The sequence below is a fragment of the Chinchilla lanigera genome, unplaced genomic scaffold (genome assembly GCF_000276665.1).
Source record: "Chinchilla lanigera isolate Chin_1 unplaced genomic scaffold, ChiLan1.0 scaffold00018, whole genome shotgun sequence".
Classification (NCBI taxonomy): domain Eukaryota; kingdom Metazoa; phylum Chordata; class Mammalia; order Rodentia; family Chinchillidae; genus Chinchilla; species Chinchilla lanigera.
The window spans coordinates 28,913,694-28,929,667 of record NW_004955419.1 but is presented as its reverse complement, the minus strand read 5'-3'; the positions used below and the strand labels follow the sequence as shown (position 1 = coordinate 28,929,667).

General features: G+C 43.2%; 1 protein-coding gene and 1 pseudogene across 1 annotated transcript in view; both read right to left on the bottom strand.

The window, feature by feature from the left end:
- Fbxo10 (F-box protein 10) overlaps positions 1-14,585 on the bottom strand; it is a 54,292-nt gene extending 39,707 nt beyond the window's left edge. The window contains exon 1 of the mRNA XM_005382877.2: positions 14,425-14,585. Within this exon, the coding sequence (XP_005382934.1) occupies positions 14,425-14,559 (135 nt within the window). The 5' untranslated portion in view covers positions 14,560-14,585. The remainder of the gene's footprint in view (positions 1-14,424) is intronic.
- LOC102017342 lies at positions 1,390-12,175 on the bottom strand (annotated as a pseudogene).
- Positions 14,586-15,974: the final 1,389 nt, after the last annotated feature.

Genomic DNA, 15,974 nt, shown 5'->3' with positions numbered 1-15,974 from the left:
TATGGTCTCTAGTTGTGACCATTTACCTATAAAAGCCTCAAGTTTATCTTTCTTTATAGCTGAGTAATATTCCATTACATAAAAGTACCACAATTTGCGAGTCACGCTTTTAAAAATTGCCTTAGGTCACTCTAAGGTTGGCAATTAACATTTGGCATAAACAATAAAACAATCACAACTTGATAAATAACAGAAATAACAGTGTAGGCCATAAACATATAGCACAAGGAAATGGTAGTGACACTAAGACAGTGATTATTACAGTAAGTAGAGTACTTTGGCCTCTATGTAGAGGCTTTGAGTTAGTAGCCTGGACACTCAGTTTTAAAGTAGGAACAATGTCTACAGTATCATTTCTAACATTGCAAACAAGCAGAGAATGATGAATTGATTTTCATTAATAAATTACACCCTCAGGAGTTACCACCAATACCTCTGTATAAAAATACTTAAGTTTGGGCACTTCTTATATTAAAAGGTACTAAACGAATTAAATGGAGACAGCAATGATTCCAAACCTAATGTGATTGATCTTATGTTACAGCTATGAAGACCTAAAACACTCCAGGTGTTTGAACTGAACACTGATGAACACACTCATATTTCAACCTACTGATATGCTTGACTCAATGTTATTTGGTCAACTGTCAATTTATTCGGAAATTAAAAATATTTTTTTAATTTTTGAGACAGGATCTCACTATGCAGTTCAGGCTGGCCTTGAATTCACTATATAGCCCAGGCTGGCCTTGAACTCACTGCAATTCTCCTGCCTCAGCCTCCTCAGTGCCGGGATTACATGTGTGTGCCACCATATACAGCTGAAATTAAAACTTTAATATTGTAAAAAGTTGATATAAGTGGAATAATGAATATCCTGAAATAGTTATAGTCATAAATGGCAATTAACAAGGATATGGGAAGGTCTTACTCTCAAGTCGTACACTAGTTGGAATTACTGTACATACTGTCACAGAACTATAATAAATTGAATTTAGGGCTGTTTACTTTAGTCTGGCATCCCCACCTTTAAACAGTGTTTGCTCAAAAGTTTTTGTAGCTGGTAATTCTTCCCTTAAATGTACTGTAAATAAAATGCACAGAAACTTTTAATAACCAAGATTCAGAAAATCTAAAAGAATAATTTTAGTTAGGAATCAAATATACAGAGAGTCAAAGAAGGAAAAAAAATCATCTAGAAGAGAGAGATCTAAGTAGTATCTTGCATTCAGAGCAATTCTATAAAGTAGGAAAGCAGCTATGAGCATGAAGCTTCTCAGATCATCCTATCAAGTCTCCAGATACTATCTGTGGTTTTTTTGTTTTTTTGTTTGTTTGTTCTGTTTTTATTTTTTGAGACAGCGTCTTGCTATGTAGTTTAGGCTGGCCTTGAACTCACTATGTAGCCCAGGTTGTTCTCAAACTCACCTCCTGCCTCAGCCTCCCAGTAAAGGACCTTGAGTGCACATTCATGATGTTTCCTAGGAGTAGAGGTGGAAGATATTTTCATTTTGTTTAACTCACAATTTGGTCAAAGAAATATGTAAAGCCATGGCAATCAATGTAGACAAGCTAGGAATTTGATAGACTCTCCTGAGTCTGTTCTGGAGGCGACTTCATGGGAGTGGCACTAGCATTTGCAATTGAATTCCACACTTCTCCAAGATCACCATCAGCAGGCTTGGTTCCCTCTACTTTACACCAAGTTTTTAACCTTTTCTTCAAATGACTTGAAAGTTGGGAAGTATTTTTATGTCTTCCAATTTTTTGGTGATGACAGAGGCAATGGCAGCTGAAGCCTCTGTCCAATCTGAGATTAAGTTTCAGAGGTCTTGTATGTGGACGTTGGGCTCACATCTTGGCACCCTTTGGCAATGTTCTGCTTTAGCTCCTGTAGTCATCTGACCCCAAGTTTCTGCTTGATCTCTGCTACATGCTTCTCTTTTGCTGCTAACACTTGAGACACAGTTTGTCTTTCATCTAGCTTTGCTAGCTCTCTTCTCAGCTCATCTTGCTCCTCTTCTGAGAGGGTCTGTGTGGCACTGAGCATAGCTGCAGCATCTTCTTCCTCCAGTACTGGATCTTTCCTCAGCAAACCAAATTTCTGAGTGGGAGATCCGGTGGAGACAAAGTCCTACTAGGGGACAGGTACAGTTTTTGTTCACTCCTGCATCAAAATCAAACAGGGACTAGTAGTCTTCACGTAAGTCTGTGTCTTGTGACCCATTCCAGGCAAAGGGAGAATGAATGTATGACTTTATGACCACCTAGAATCCCTCTACAGGTTTGTGTCCCTTTGGTCTTATTCCCTTTGCAGTGTGCAACCTCAGGGAAAATATCTTCCTGGTTTGGAGGCCCCCACCCTGGAACCCAGGCCCTGAGATTCCTGCACAGAGATTCTTAAAGTTTCAATGTGAATAAGAAATTAAAGAATAAAAATTTCCTTTATTCTTTTTTTCATGTGTTTTTGCAAATGTGGCTCTTAAGGAGTTGAGGGACACTAGAATGAGAAAAAAAATGATACCCACCTTCCAGATAATAGCAAATCAATATAGCTAATATTAATGGAATAGAAAGAAGTATGCACTAGTGCAGCTTACAAAGCTCAAAAGCAAAGAAAAGCTCTGAACCACACTTGGTTGAACTCTCTATAGTAGTGGTTTTCCAGTCATGGCTCTTGACCATCTACTGAAGATGGTCAGTCACCCAAGGGTTGTTCCTAGCTCCTTTGGACCTCTAGAATCAGTCTCTGGAATAGAACCAATTACGTGTTTTAGCAATCTCCTTGGTGACTGTGATACACACACACCTTAACCTGTAAGTGGCTCTCCTCCTCAGTTTCTTTTTTTTTGGCTTTTTGAGACAGGGTCTCGATATGCAGCTCAGGCTGGCCTTGAGCTCACTTTGTAGCCTAGGCTGGTCTCGATCTCACAAGGATCCTCCTGCCTCAGCCTCCCAAGTGCTGGAATTACAGGCGTGTGCCACCACGCCCGGCTCTCCTCCTCAGTTTCAACTCTTTCGGTGATGCAGCCCTCCCTATACTATGCAAAGACTAACAATCTTAAAGTCAAAAGACCTGAGATCAAGTTGTAGGTGACCTTGAGCAAGCAACCTAACCTCTTTTGGCCACAGTTGCTGTTTCCTCATTTGGGGGATCTTGATTACTACTCCAAAGACTTGTGATGATCAAAAAATCTAATGTACATTTTGTTGGTAATTAGTACCCTTCATCAACCCTTTTCAGTTTTCCCTCTGAGGCACAAAACAGGATTGCACACTCTGATACCTTCTATAGGTGGAAGGGCCACATTACTAGTACTAGCCAACAGGCTTGAATGGAAGAGATGAGCTGCTTCTCAACTAGTGCAGTTAAGATTTTCTAAAGCTCTTTTCTCTGAGATAGCACCTGGCAACATTTGAGAAGATAGCTACTATGGTAGCCTGAATCCCTAAGTGATTAGCTTAAGCAAGAGTACTGCCATGCCAAAATGGACAAATACCATGCACAAAAATAAACCTTTGGGGTTAAAGCATTAAGAACTTGAGAACAGCACGTTAAGCTCTAAATAGCACTATTTTATGAAGCCCCTGAACACCTGAGATTGGCCATTCTGTGACTATTCTGCAGTGACTTCAGTATTCTTTCCAAAACTAAGCCAGCAGCTAAGTCTTAATTACTTCCCTGGCTGTACTTGGTTCTGTCTCCCTGGAGCCACTGAAGTTCTACTGTCTTACATGCTTCATATAGATAAGGGACATGAATACCTGACTCAGAGCTGGTGCTCTGTCTATTACAGGATCTTCAGGAGGCAAGTGGCATGATTAGGGGTATATTTTGAGGATATCCATCCAGGAGAGGTATGTTAAATTAGTGGAAGAGTGAAGACAGAAACTCATAATTCTGAAAATATTGAATGACCATTTCTTTATCTCAGCATGATGTGTGGGTGTCTGGGAAATTTGGGGCAAAGGCACTGTTATGATTTGAGTGTGTCCCCTGGAATTCATGTGTTGGAAACTTAAATTTCCAAGTCACATATTAATGGCCTTTGGAGTTGAGGCCATTGAGAGGTAAATAAATTAGATGAGGTCATGAGAATAAAGCTACCACGAAGGCATGCATAACTTTACAAGAGATACAGAGAACCAAGCTCTAGCACACTTATTCTCTTACCACATGATGCTCTCTGCCATGTTATGATCTAGCCAAAAGCCCTCACGAGATGCTGATCAGATGCTGGTGCCCTACTCTTGAACTCTTTTTTTAATGGGGTCTCACTATGTTGCCTTGGGTGTCTTCCAACTCATGGTGTCAAGTAATCCTCCTACCACAGCCTCCCAAGTAGTTGGAACTATGAGTACATGCCAGTGCACCTGGCATGCTCTTGGACTTCTCAATCTCTAGAACCACCAAAGAAATAAGCCTGTATTTTTTTTTAATCAGTTATCTGCTCTCAAATATTTTATTAGACCAATAGAAAAAGGCTAAGACAGCACTGGACACAGAAACTCCTGGGGCTTCAGTTTTCTTGGGGTTCCAAGAAGTCTGCCTGCAGTGGGAAGCAAGTGGACTAGTACCTGGCCTCTCAGGGAAAGGCAGATGTCCCAGCGGGTTAGTTTCCATCCTTCTGGCTTGCCTTCTCTTCCTGCAATTTTGCCTGTGCTCCCAACTCCATAAGTCTAAATCTAAAATGAAGCCAATTATTCTCAGCTCAGGATCTATTCTGAGCTTAGATAAAGATTTCTTTTTATTCAAATGTTATACTTACTGTTCAATTTGGTTTTATTTACAATATAAAATCCATGGGGATTTTGCATGAATCCATGGGGATTCATGTAACAATAGAGATTTCCATAACCAGATAATACTTTCTAAAAATGTGTTCTTGAAGTTCTGCCCTTCCTTCTTGCCACTGGGGCCCCTCGGTGTGAAATTAAAAAGTAAGGAATGTCCCCCAGGGCCTGTATACCTTTAGTGTGGCACCTGTTGAAGAACTAGAAAAACAATGTTTGGGCTGGTAGGGAGCAGGTCCTGAATTACGGTTTGAAAGCTTTCATTTTTTTATGTGTTCCCAAGAGTGTGAGCTCAGGCTTCCCTGAGTGTGGCTCCCTCCCTCTTATCCTCCCACTGGAGGTACCCACATGCCTCTGGGCCACCTAGGTCCCCGGCTTCAGTGGGAGGCAGAGGCTCCATCTTGGGAGGTAAGACTCACAAGACTTGCCTCTCCTGCTTCCTAGTCCTGTCCCCTGAGGTAAGTCCTTTTTATCTCACTGAGGCTACTTCCTCACCTCAGAACTGAGGCTAAATATGGCTATTTTGCTGCACTTCATGATTATTTTGAGAATTTCTAAAGCAAAAAAAAACATCATTTATTTGATAAGTATTTGTTGATTGCCCACTATGAGCCTGGGACTGTTTCAAGTACTGAAAAGTGGTAAACAAGAAAAAGTCCCCACGTTATATATGGCAGTACTAGGGATAAAACCCAGACTGGGTTCGAACTTGTGATTCTGCAGAGGTATAAATAAACAATATTAACATAAATGCTACGAAGAAAAGTAAAGCAGGCTAAGAGGTACATGTGCACACATACATATGTTGATGTTATTTTAGACAAGGTTGTTAAGGAAGGTCTTTGGGGAAATGACATTTGAATAGAGATCTCAAGAATATTTCAACCCCTGACACAGATGAGATCACTAGCAGCAGAGTGAAAAGAGAGGAGGTATGGGAGGGGTGACCTGGTGACCAACATCTAAAGGGCATGCAATGGCAAAGGAGACAGAGGGAGTGAACACCCTAGAAAACTAGTTTTTCTGCCCAGAAGTAACTGGAAGGAAAGTTTTGCCTTGTTGGGTTTGGCTGTGTATACCCTTACTACTTCTGAGAAAGTGGGTTCTTGGGGCTGCTTAGTTTGTTCAGCAGCAGGATGGCAGAGAAATAAGTATTCCTAAAAATCTACATCTAGAAGATACAGGGGGAAAGGGTTGGCAGAGCATACTTTTGGTATTAATAGTGCTCAACAGGGGTCCTGAATAGAGAGTTTTAAGCTGTTTGTTTAGGATGTAACAGAAAGCCCTTTCTTTGCCTTCCCCATAAAATCAGTAATAACATCTTCATAGCTCACTAATGCTTTCATGTGGATATGTGGGGTGAGCGAAGAGGACATGAGAAATAATGGCTTACACTACTGGGCTCAACCCTATGAAGAGTGCAACAGCACATGCAGACCAGGCACAGCCGAGTGACACTATGCCTGGACACCTACCATGAGACCATAGACTGTGGCGAATGAAATACAACCTCTGTCCTCAAGGAGCTTATGATTTAAGTGTAACATGCTTTTCTTTATTCCTTGTCCATCTCCCCTCAGTAAAATGTAAGGTCCTTAAATGCAGAAGTTTTGTATCATTGCTTTGTATTATGCCTGGATCTAGGCCTAACCCATAGCGGGTGTTTAATACTGAAAGAATGACAGCCCACGTCATTATAGGATGTATTAACATTGCTGAGACCATTCAGATCAATAGCTACGGACATTCTACTGCCACATTGAAACTTGTGGAATAAAAAGTGGAAATAAAACCCAAACATGTATTCAACACTTGCTCTGTATGAGACCAAGTGGTGAGAAGTGTGATGGGATCAGTAAGAAATCAGAGAGACTTTGCTTTCCAGTCTGGTAGGTCTACTAAATACAAAAGCAAACCCCCCCACTAAAAACCAGCAACAACAAAAACAAAATGAAACATAGTACAAGGAAAAAGCACTTAATGCCATGAAAGAAGGAAAACTTGTTTAAAGAATAAAAATGTGACCTCCAGCTAGGAAAACTGGCCAACAATAACAGAAGACAACAAAAACAGCAGCAGTTCCACTTACTAAGCACTAACGTTTGAATGGCACAAGGTTGAGGGTTTTTTATGCATTGTTTTATCTTATCTCAACAAATCTCTTTAGAGCTGTACAACTCAAAATGTAGTCCAGGACCTAGGAGTTTGTGAGGAATGCCACATATTGGGCCCTACCCATTCCTACTGAATCAGAACTACATTTTAACAAAATTACCAGGGAACTTGAGTGCAACCTAAGTTTGAGAACCACTGATTAAAAGCAGAACTGTCTGCATTTGACAGGGGAAGGAATTCAGCCAGAGATAACTTAAGTGACCAGAGACTTGCCCCAACTCACGCAGAGAGCAGAGGAGCAAAGCCATTGAAGCCAACCCTGACTCCAAGACTGTGGTTTAAGCAGAAAGCCAAACTTCATGGATGAGTGGGCATCAGAGTTGGAATCAAGACATGGGTAGGATGGGGGCATCCGGAGGAGGGGGACAAGGGCAGAGGAAACAGTGTCAACAAAAGCCCAAGTAGGGAGCCTCTAGCAAGGCCAAGGACACAGTTCTTAGTAAAATCCGGCTGCAGCTCCAGGAGTCCAAAAGGGTCACCAAGAAAGGTCAGCTAGTTCACCAGGACCCCGCTGGCCAAGTAAAAAGAATTGCTAGTTAATTTGGGAGAAGTGACAGCTGCTTTGAGCCCCTGCACAAAAGCCTCCACCCCCTCACTCAGACAAGATGGACCTAAAGGGCTTCACATTCTAGTTGAGGCTCTGCTTCCCCCTCACTAGCTAATCTTGAGGGCAGATGTCTGAACTCTGCTTTCATGTACAATAAATGTGTGAGGCTAGACCCTGAGCAATGACCAAGACCACTACAATAGGCAATACTGAAGCAAACAGCGATATCTTTATTTCAGGTTGGGTGCAACCCAGCTAAGGGCAAGAAAGCCGTTGGCCCCAACACAGGTAGGGGGCCTACTTTATAGACTATTTTAGGTATGGGAGGGGTAAATTCCACTGAGGAAGGTGGAAAATTTAAGTTTCTCAGGGGTGATTGGTGCCTCTGGGGGAGGGAAGTGCAGCAGAACATCGGCATGTTGCTGATTTACAGCACAGCATCGCATCTGTAGACTTACGAGGTTTCCTGTAAGCCTGACAAGTAGGCCTGGGAACCACCACCGTGATAGACAGATTTACTTTAGTCTCTTGAGCTGAGTGAGGTGCTTTCCCTTTGAACAGACTGGTTATCTGTTGGAGTTTTTCTCTTCAAGTTGGGCAGGGTACAATGTGAGGGACCTAACAGAATGTATAATGAAGAAAACATACTTGCTTTCTACCTAGAGGAGGCCATCTTCATATCAAAACCTGAGAGCTTAGTTTTTAGTTTAAAAAAAAAAGTAGGTAGAGTGTCTTGGTTACTTTTTTTTTTATTGTTGAGACAAAATACCTGACACTGAAAATTAAGGAAGGAAAGGTTTATTTAGCTCACAGTTAGTGGAAGTTTTAGTCCATACTTGGCTGGCTCCAAGACAGAGTGGCACATGGCAGAGGGCAACGGTTCATGGCCGTGGAAAACAGCAAAAGCAATAAGAGCAAAAAGGGAAGAAGAGCAAGCAAGCCTCTTTCCTCCCTTATATTGTATGCAAACTACCCACTCTAGGGCAGGTGTAGCACTCACACCCATAATCCCAGCACTGGACCCAGTCAGTCTAGAAGCCTGACCCTTGACTGCATGAAGCTTTGAGGGGACATTCAGACACAAACCATAACATAGGGAAAAGGATCTAGCTCAGATCTCTATGGAGTAGCAGGAGCAGAGAAGAGTCCCCCCCAACATTATGAGGCATACAAAGCACCAAATAACGAAGCACAAACCACATTACTGAGTAATATAATGGGTGAATGATTTAAAATCTTCAGGCTGAAGTAGATTTCTCTACTTCTGTGGATTTTAGTTTGAAACTGTTCTAAAGTACTAGACAGTAAAATATGAAACAAAAGAGCCCCATAGACATGCCTATTTTCTCTCTCTCTAATGGAAATGAAACAAAACTTAAATTTTTGAAGATGACAAATATCTCAGCTGGCCTTTTCATAATTTCTTCAAAGCTCAGTTCTCTTCAGCCTGGGAAATAACCAGCTGTTTCTTATTTTCAGCTCTGAAATTTAATGACATAACCCAGAATGCTGTTCTGAGACAAGTGTGTGGTGCTTTCTGAGGGGCCCAGAGCCATAGGGGCCCCCCTTCTTTCCTTCAGCACACTGGCTCTTCACTGTGTTCATGTAGGAGGCGGCATGGGGCAGGGAACCCTAAGACCTTGGCCTGAGGCCTCATTCTCATACACTCGATGAGCAACCTTAAAAGGACAGGGAAGTTGTTTTGAAGGCTTATTAAATGCCAGGTTCTTTGTATATCAGTGGTGGTGAATCCATGGAATGTGTGCCATTTGTTCCACTGAAAGCTCTAAAAGATTCGCCATTACTGGTATGGGTCATCTCAATAGCACTTGAAACAACCCAAAATATATCAGCAGTCTTGGAGTTAAGAGTTCCTCAGTTTTTACCTAGTTACTAAGCAACACAGCTGGGTTCCTAATCAGGACTGAATCTAAATCCTGTGCACAACCACCTGCTTGGAGTATGGGGCTCCCTAACTGTGAAATGACAATAAGGGCCTCCTAGCCTCACCATCACAGATAGATACACTTGTAGTTCATGAAATAAGAATGTTGTTAATCCTGCGGTGTTATGCCCTCTAGAGTATCACACGGTGTACGAGCTGGAGTCACAAAGCAGCACTATTAGAAAGCCTGACCCAGAGATTAAGGACCTCAAGCCAGAAACTATGCAAAACCAGTGCACCTGTGCCTGGCAAGTGGACTCTAACCAACCTAGATGTTAGGGTCATTTCTCTCTGGCCTCCCCCAGTTGTCCTATTCTGCGGAGAGAACTATCTGATCAGTGTCCCTTTTCCACTACTTCTCATCTCCCACCCAGCCTCCAATTGCTTCCCAGCCACTTCTCTTTAATTATTCAGCTTGAGGCAATTCCACATCAAGTGACTGGTATTTTACACAATCAGTGGATTCAGACCATCTCTGTCTCTTCTTCCTCATCTATAAAAATGGGGGTAATATTACCTTAGGGAGTTGTTAGTAGGATGAATAGCTGGAAAGCAGTTAACACTGTGCCTGATGAGTAGCAGCAAACACAGTAAATGGTGAAGGATTCCCTCTCTACTATGCCGTGCTCTTTCCCTAAGTCCTATTCTCTGCATATTTTAAACCAACCCTCGCGCCTGCCTGGCAAGCGCAAGGTCGTGAGTTCGGTTCCCGGTACCGGAGAAAAACCAAAACAAAAAAAAAACAAAAAACAACCCTCTCTGCATCCTAGGGGGAAAAATAAATTCCACCTATCAGTTCAGTTAGAGTTTTCTGCTGTGAGGTAGGAAATACAGAAATACAGAGGGAGCAGGGCTCACTGATACCTCCTTGGCCTACAACGCAGACGCTCACTACCAGGCCAAGCGGTGGCTGTAAAAGCATTTTTTCTGAGACAAGATTTGTAGCTCCCAACCATCCAGTGGCAAACGGAATAAATTCTGTTATTCAGAACAGGAAGACTGGAACAGCATTAGTGGTAACAGAAATTTACACAGGTGGGGACTGCCCTCAAGTTCTAAACATCTGTTCCAGGGCGTTTTTGATTCCAAGTATAAATAAGGGAGGGCTTATCAAGTCCTATTAAGGATGGTCTATTAGGGATGATAGAATCTTATAGAAATGCAGGAATAAGACCTTGGTAGGGCTGGGTTTCCCAAATTGAAAATGAAAACTCTAGATCCACAGCAGCTTTAAGGATCTCAGCTGTTGGAGTCTGTGGATCTTCACTCATCTCACAATCTCAGCTACACTCTACATGGCCTGCTCTGTTCTTCTCTTATCTGGAGGTATGATGACACATTCACAAATAGCTAAACATCAAAAATTGACAAAAGAAGTATTTGCAAGGATGTGAAGCAAGTGGAACTCATACACTCTGGGAGGAAAATAAGTCTATATAAATACTTAGAAAACTGGCATTATCTAGCAAAGTAATTCCACTCCAATCCATATAACATAAAGAAGCTGTTCACATACACAACAGAATATATCTAAGAATGTTCCTGGCAGTCAGATGCTACAGGCAGTGCAAGTATCTATCCACTATAAAATAAACATACTGTGATTCTTCATACCAACAAACATTGCTAGCAACGAAAAGTGTGAGACTGCCACATGAATGGATGTTAACAAATTTAGCAAAAAGAGCAAAATATAAAATGCAAAATATGTATGAATTTAAACTAGTAAAACTGAAGTATATTGTTTAGGGATGTAAATACACAGGATAAAACTATGAAGAAAGGTCAAGACATGATTATTACAAAAATCAAGATAGTGGTTTCATATGGGGGAGGAGGTTATGATTTAGAAGATACCATACTGAAGACAACTCACAATCAGTTTTTTGTTTGTTTTGTCATTGTTTTCAAGACAGGGTCTTGCCGTGTTGCTCCAGGATGGTCTTGAGCTTCTAGGCCTAAGTAATCCTCCTGCCTTGGCCTCCTGAGTAGCTGGCCAGGCGTAGGAGCACACTACAGATTTACAGTGCACTGGAGAGAATGGTTCCACATGTCTGAATAAACTTAAAAAAAGCTTTTCACCTGGGAATCCAAGCATGGGATCGCACTGGCAGGGCTCTGGCCTAAAAGGGGCATTAAGCAGAAGTGACCACACATCCTGGACTGTGTAGGACAGTTCTTCTACAGTGACACCACATAGCTGTGTCAGAAACAACAATGTGTCTTTCCTCTAGACAGTAATGGTAAGCCTGACCCTTTTGGACTGTTTAATCTCTGTTGGAATTCTCACTAATGAGGGCATTAGAGGACTTGGGAAAAAAAAAGAAATGTGGACTGCATTAGAACCCATTTTGTGAAATAACACACACGTGAAACATCTAAACTGAAAAAGACAAAATTTTAGTATAATGTCTCTTTTTATCTTACCTTTATATATGTATACAACATCCATTATATCAGATGAGAAGGAAACTAGTAAATCACTAAGCTAACATAATATAATGAGGGAAATTAGCAGGCATTCCAAACAAAGCCCAAGACAGGTGACTCAAGAGATTCATTTGTTAAAGCAAACTGAAAAAAAATGCTTGTCGTACTATTATTCCTCTGTGACTAAGGCCTGTAAAAAGACCTTGTTTTTTTTCACATATGCTGTCTTCTTGATTTACCAGGACCCTACTCCACCTACCTGAGAACTCCTGCTGAGCCCCCATGTACACCCTTATCAGAGGCCCATTCATCTGGCTCTCACATCTGCCCCAAAGATTCTCAGGCCAGGATCTACCTGCATGTTTTTATCCATTCTACTTATTCCCACTCCTTAAAAAACATGCCACCAGGGCCCAGGAGGTGGCTCAGAGGCACAGCGCCTGTCTGGCAAAGCATAAGATCCTGAGTTTGATTGCTGGTATCAAACAACAACAACAGAACATGCCACCAAGGCATGTTTTTTGAAGTAAAGATGGAAGGAGACATGGAAAAAAAGGAAAGAAGAGTACTACAATTGGAAAACAACAACAAAACCCAGAAAAAGGCCACTGCCAGAAAACAGAAACCCTTAGTGAACTGGTGATGGCTTGACCATACATTGCTTAATAGCTATTTGTTCTATTATAGAAATACAATTCCCCGGATAACCATGGAAACCAAAATGAAGGCACTATGGTGAAGACTGTTCTTTTCAAAAATCTAAAAACAGTAAGAGGCCTGAAACGGGAAACACAAAGAAATCTGAACATTGGGGGCCAGAAGAAAATCCTTTCTGCAAAGCTCTAACAAAACAGCATATTCTCCAGTCTTTCAAATCTCACCAGACTTTTGCAAAGGTTCTGGAACTGTAAGGCTCATGAAACAATTCCCACTCTCTTCTGTTTCTGTCCCTTGGGGCCAGCTGCTGGAGACAAGCTCAGAGGGAGCTGGAATTTACTGTTTTTATAAAACATACTGAGAACCACCAGAGCGACACACATGGACACACATGGACACACACACACTACATTTTACATAACCTCAAACTAACATAATTAGCTATAGGAAAAACTCCATAGGGGCAGAGACCATGTGTGTCATGTCAGAGCTGCATCTCTGGCTCTTAGTACTTGTACAAACACACAGTAGGCATTTGATAAATACTCGTTGAGTACACACAGACATAAGGTGGAACTTACACATCCTCTCCCCCAGCCAGTTTCAACACTCTGCTGGGTCCTGAGCAACTCAAAGCCCTATTCTCATTCTGGGTCCAGTTTCTCTATTTGCAGAAGGAGACAGCGGAAGTACACGGTTTCCTACGCAGCTCTGACAGTCAGTCACTGTACTGCGCTTTTTTTTGGTGGCAGCACATGGCTGGCACTTTTCCTTCTCCTGAGAGGGAATCTGATACCCATCTGCTCAAGAAAATTAATGTTCCCATACTGCCGGACTCATTTGGTAGGAACAACAGGTTCACATGCCAATTGTAAAACAGAGCAAGAGGGGCCCTGAAGGGGGAAGGAGAAGGTTCTACAAATCAAAACGGTACTGTCTGGGTGAGCATATATACAGTAACTGAAGCATGATTATTACATAAAAACTCCTTGGTGAGTTATTATTATACAAAAACTCTCTAGCTTACTATTTTAATAATTCTTACGTTACTCGCCCTATCTATGGAGCCTTCTGTGCCAAACTGCGCTACACCCTTTACACTTAATCCTCACAACAAACTACGAGCGAACTACACTATTACCCACTTTTAATAGAAAAGGAATCTATCTGGCTCAAGGTCACTCTTCTTTCACTAGTAAGTGGAAGAACTAGAACTTTTTTTAAAGTTTTTTTTTTTTTTAGTACCAGAACTTGAACTCAGGACCTTGTGCTTGCCAGGCAGGGGCTGGGTCGCTGAACTATGTCCCCGCGCCAAAAACTAGAACTTGAACCCAGAGCCAACTCCGGAGTTTTGGCTCTTCAAATGATTTTCCCATCTATCTGTTCTTCACTGTAGCGTATCCCTCTTTCTTCAAAGATGGAGAAGCCATCTACGAGAGGTCCGAGACTTGCACAAAACACAGAAGACACAGGTAAGCGCCCGGTCTTCAGTACCGAGAACCGGACTCTTCCTCTTGGACTTCTCTTACACACTCGCAAAGCCCCGGGGCTGGAGGCAACCGCCGAGATGCCAAGCTCCGGGCTCGGTGGTTTTACGGGGCGGGGAAACCAAGTCACCGGTCTTCTCCGAGCCGCGGAGCCTCCAGGTGGCAGGGAAGCGGGGGCCGCGACGGCCTGAGGCGCGCTTCCCCGGGAGCCAGGCCCGACTCCCACCGCCGAGCACGCGCTGAGCCTCTGCCCTGACCGGGGTGCCTCCTCGGCCGGTCGCCTGAGGCAGAGCCTCCGTCCCCCAAAGGCAGCCCTGAGGCGTCCGAGCCTCCCTCGGCCGCTCCCGCTCCGGGAGGCGAGTCCCGCGGGCAGCGTTGCAGTCTCTTACCTCGCAGAGAGCCGTCTCTCCCGCGGCCCTCGACGCTCTGGAAGCCGCAGCGCAGCCGGAGAACCGCGACGCGCGGCCGGGCAGGCGAACCCGCACCCGCGAGCCCCGCCCGGCGAGCGCAGCTGCCTGAGGCATCGGCGGCGCCGCGGTCACGTGACGCGCGGGGCGGGGAAGCCTGGAGCAGCAGCAGCAGCTGCGGCGCCGGCGCGGGGGCGGGGCCGGAGCAGCGCCGCCCAGAGGAATCTCTGCAGGCTACGGCCAGCGTGGGAGACGCGATGCGGCCGGGCCAGGCTCCGGGTGCTGCAAAGCGAGCTTAAGGAGGGACTGTAGAGCTTTGTATTGCGCGGCCCCACAAGGGGCCGAAATAGAACAGTAGACGGAAACTGCAGGGAGGCCTGCGAAGGGGTCAGTAGAAAGATGTCTTCCAAGCACGTTATCTAACAGTGTAATAGGGAATTTGGAAGGTGGTGGGCTCCTTGTGGATGGGCACGTAAAGGCTGTATTCATTGTTTGAACTGACCACTGGGAGTATATGTTAAATTATGTACAAAGCACTTGGAATAATTCATGCCGCACTATAAATGCTGTTTTATAGTGTTACCTGCTGCTGATCCTATTATCGGCATAGAAGTGAACAATACTGTTATCCTTGCTGTTCTCCTGAAATTAATTCTCTGGTGGAAAGGCAGACACCAATCAAATGTCATTTACACCATGTGCTTTTACAATTATTTTAAGTGCCTGAAACGAACTTAAAATTAGAGGTAAAGGGAGAGAAGTCAGGGAAGACCTCTTAAGAGAATGGTAAAGAATTAGACAAATACAGCAGGAGGAAGGGGAAGCCTGTGTGGAAGCTTTAGGGCCAAGTGGGGCAGGGTAGAGGAGAAAAGATTGCTCTCTGGGAAATGTAAATGCCATTTGAAGCTTTTTGAGTTAAGGGACAAGCAGTCTGAGCGACTGCTACCAGGTAGATCATGCAGTACTTAGCAGGCCATGATAAAGATTTCAAAATTTTATACAAAAGGAAGCTATTGATGTGTGGAGAATATGGGTGATTTGACAGTTTATTTAGATGCGGGTCTGGGTATGTTATCCAGGCTGGTCTTGAACTTGGCAACCTTTCTGCCTCAGCCTCCAGAGTAGCTCAGATTATAGTAATTTACCTGGCTCTTGGTGCCTTTTAAAAGAGTTATGTCATCTACTATGTGAAGAAAAGACACTGTGAGAGTGGAAGCAAAGAGATTAATAAGATTTGGACTGGAATAATCATAGCGAACATGGAAAAAAATGCACTTGAGATACATTTTTAAAGTAAAGTCTAATATGGCTTGCTGTGCAAAACGTGGGAGATTCCTAGTCTTCTAGCTTAACCTACTAACTGGGCTCATGGAAGTGCTATTCGTCAAAACAGGAACTATTGTAAGACAAACGTATTTGGAGGGGTGCAGGTGAGATCATCAAGAACTCAGTTTTGGACTTACTAAATTTGAGAGGCCTGTCTGTCAGATGGAGTGATTGAAAAAGCAGTTGGACTTGGGCTGCGGATGGTG